At 39.4% G+C, this 3,099-nt stretch overlaps 1 protein-coding gene across 1 annotated transcript in view; it reads right to left on the minus strand.

The window, feature by feature from the left end:
• The window catches only part of LOC101855242 (lysosome-associated membrane glycoprotein 5), a gene marked incomplete in the record, with an annotated part of 38,807 nt that overhangs the window by 9,307 nt on the left and 26,401 nt on the right, over positions 1–3,099 (minus strand). The window contains 1 exon segment of the mRNA XM_013080444.2: positions 1,023–1,169. Within this exon segment, the coding sequence (XP_012935898.1) occupies positions 1,023–1,169 (147 nt within the window).

The raw sequence follows: 3,099 nt of genomic DNA on the forward strand, positions 1-3,099 counted from the left end.
AAATGGACATAAACAGCAAGTCGCTATGAGTTTTATGTTAGTTTTTTTTTCAGAGAGAATCTACATGGACTTCTGCAGCAAGTCGGATGTTTTTGTGAGACAATCTAGATGATTTTGGAGGCGGACTTCGACAGTGTCAGGACCAATCAGGGCTGAGAGGGTTACAACACCCCAGCAGAAAGACCGAGACACTCGATAAAGATTCCCCGCCCGACTGCTACACCACAGATGCTCGTCCTTTCATCTCAGTTGAAAAATAAATCAACATTAATTTAAAACAACAAAAACTGCAATTTCCCTATGTCAAATCTTTGCTTAATGACTTCTTTCCTACACCCTGAGATATAATTATATATATTTTTAAAAAATCGAGTACAGAGCTCCTTTCAGAAGAAATCGATTGATACCAAAGAGCCCAAATTTCAGCTGAAAACAGCTGTTATGGGTTTGCTGACACGACATTTTCAAGAGGGATCAAAAGATTAGCCATCCATTTTTCGACATCACGGGAACAGTTCGTCGATGACTATCATGAGCGGAGGGTAAAGTGGAGGTGGAGGATTTACAAAGACAAGCAATACCTAACTTTAAGATCTGGAAATGCTATTTAGAAAGCTGGCTTGAAACAAAGAAATGCGTAGGTGGTACAACCCACCCCCACAAAAACAAACAAAAACATACCAAGAAAAACAGCTTGAGATTTTACGCCGACTCGATGCACGACCTAGACTTATTGCTCGGATCGTTGGCGCACCGTAAATTTGTGTTCGTGTAGCGAGTTCCATCAAAACTGTGATCTCAGAGGCAAGACTTTCTGGTCAGGTCACCTCAATTATGCAAGAGACAGACGAGAGAGAGGGAGAGAAATATGGGGACAGACAGACAGACAGACAGACAGACAGACAGACAGACAGACAGACAGACAGACAGACAGACAGACAGACGGACGGACGGACGGACGGACGGACGGACAGGCTGACAGACAGGCGGGGGTGGGTGGGGCCTTATCATTCTGCTCTTACATGGGACACCAGCGTCCACCTCTCCTGATCCGTCGTCTCCAGTTTGACCCTTCGCGGCGAGTTCGGCCGACGCATTGTTGGAAGTCTGGTCTGAGTGTGAGGGCGCCGATTGGCCAGTCGACTGCTTCGCTTGTGACGAACTGAGGACTGATGATCAGGAGAACCAAGTAAAAACAGTAACTATTAGCAAGCGTTTGTTTTGTTTGTTTAGTTCAAGATTCTACGCCTTTTGAAAGTAATACTGGAAGGGCTTACCATCACCTGTGTTATTTTTTAAAGAATTGTAATTGACTTTGTAATGAGACAGCAAATTCGCAAAGACATCGAAACAGACATTACATGGGCAACTGACTTTTGGGAATTATATTTTGCGGATGACATTTGCCAGTCAAAGACAACAGAGCATGAGATGCGATCAAATTTGATGAATTGGAAGGATCTGCATAAATAGTTAGCTTGCAATATTTTTTTTCTCAAAACAGAAGTGCTGTGATTATCACCAGAAACTACTCCCATCATTCATTATGGAGAACCTCTGGCAGAAATTAATACGTTCAAGTTTCTTCGCAGCATTATTTCTAAAACATGCAGACTTTATTGACGAGTTCCACTTCCAAAAAAAACTTTAAAAGGCATGGATCGATTTTATTATATGTGAAATTTTAACCCTTCCAGCCCCAGCCATTTTTGTGCACTCCCTAACCCCAGTCCCAGTATTTAAGAAAAAGAGGCATGCATTCAAAAAATTGATGCAGATTCGGTACAGCCCGAAGCTGAGAATATGTGTTCTTGGGACGGTTGGGGGGTGGGGGGGGGGGGTACAAGCACTGCTGTAAATATACGTGCATCGGGCTGGGAGGGTTAAGAAGTGTTTGGAATTCATAGAGTATCTCACTGAACACTAAATTAAAGCCACACACGGTTTTTTTGGGGGGTCTCATGCAGTTTGGGTCGAGACAATGTTTTTTTGGTTTTAAAAATCTTCCCTTAAAAACTATGTGCTAAATCGAATGTCAGTGCTCCCAAAGCTCTATTTCAAAGAGATAGCTCCATAAAGTTTGTGATGTTGTGAGCCAATACAATGCTCTGAAGCAATTTTGACCTGTTCTTGCTCCTTTCCTCAAAACGTTCATCTCTAGGCTTTAAAAACTAAAAACTAAAAATGAAAATGGAAAAATATTCAAGATAAAGACATGGAATTTGGAGGATAAGTGCACCCAAAAATTTCAAATAAAATGACGATAGCTTTTTCTTATTTTAGAAAATATATTAAATGAGGTTTTTTACTTTGCTATTTTGACAACTTTTTTCCCCGCTAATATGCAAGTCTTCTAAAAGTAAAAGTAATGAAATAATTAATATTTACAATTACAAGGAACTCTAGCGTCATTTTCTTAAGATTTGTGAGCAAATTACAAATATTAAGTAATTAGTTCATACATAGCGTGGATAGTTTTTGAATTTTTAGCTTTTGAAAATGGTCCTTCAGATAGCCTGATTTCACTCTAATTTGTCATTCGTGCTATTATGTAACTGACAATGATTCTCAAATATGAAAATTTTTAATCCTTAAATGGACTACTTTGAGAAAATAAGAAAAAATAAATAAATTGTGGATTTTGGTGTAGAGTGTGGCCTTGTAATAGCAATGTTTTGACGGTACTGATGTATGGTTCAGAGATATGGGGGGAAAACCAAAGCAATTCAACAAAAATTAAAACTTTTTCAAAAATATTTAGGCAAAAAACTATTTATTAAAGGGAATTGGTTTATCACCTCTAAGGAAATGTTGGGAAAAGCTGTGATTGAAGACATCAAGAGGGCCATAAAAAGGAGAAGATTGGGATATTTGGGACAAGTTTTGAGAATGCCAGAATCGATAATTGTCATATCAGATATGGTACAGCAGACTAAAATAAGGAGAAAGAAAAAGAGACAGACCAACTAGCAGTTACAGAAACACGACCAGGTATGAGGTAATCAGCCAGAGCCTGGATGTGGCAAGGTTAAAGGAAGTGGCCAGATAAAATCTACTCGTATCTTTATGAACGCGTGTGTGTGTTCGTGTGTGTGTGTG

The sequence above is a fragment of the Aplysia californica genome, unplaced genomic scaffold (genome assembly GCF_000002075.1).
Source record: "Aplysia californica isolate F4 #8 unplaced genomic scaffold, AplCal3.0 scaffold00086, whole genome shotgun sequence".
NCBI lineage: Eukaryota > Metazoa > Mollusca > Gastropoda > Aplysiida > Aplysiidae > Aplysia > Aplysia californica.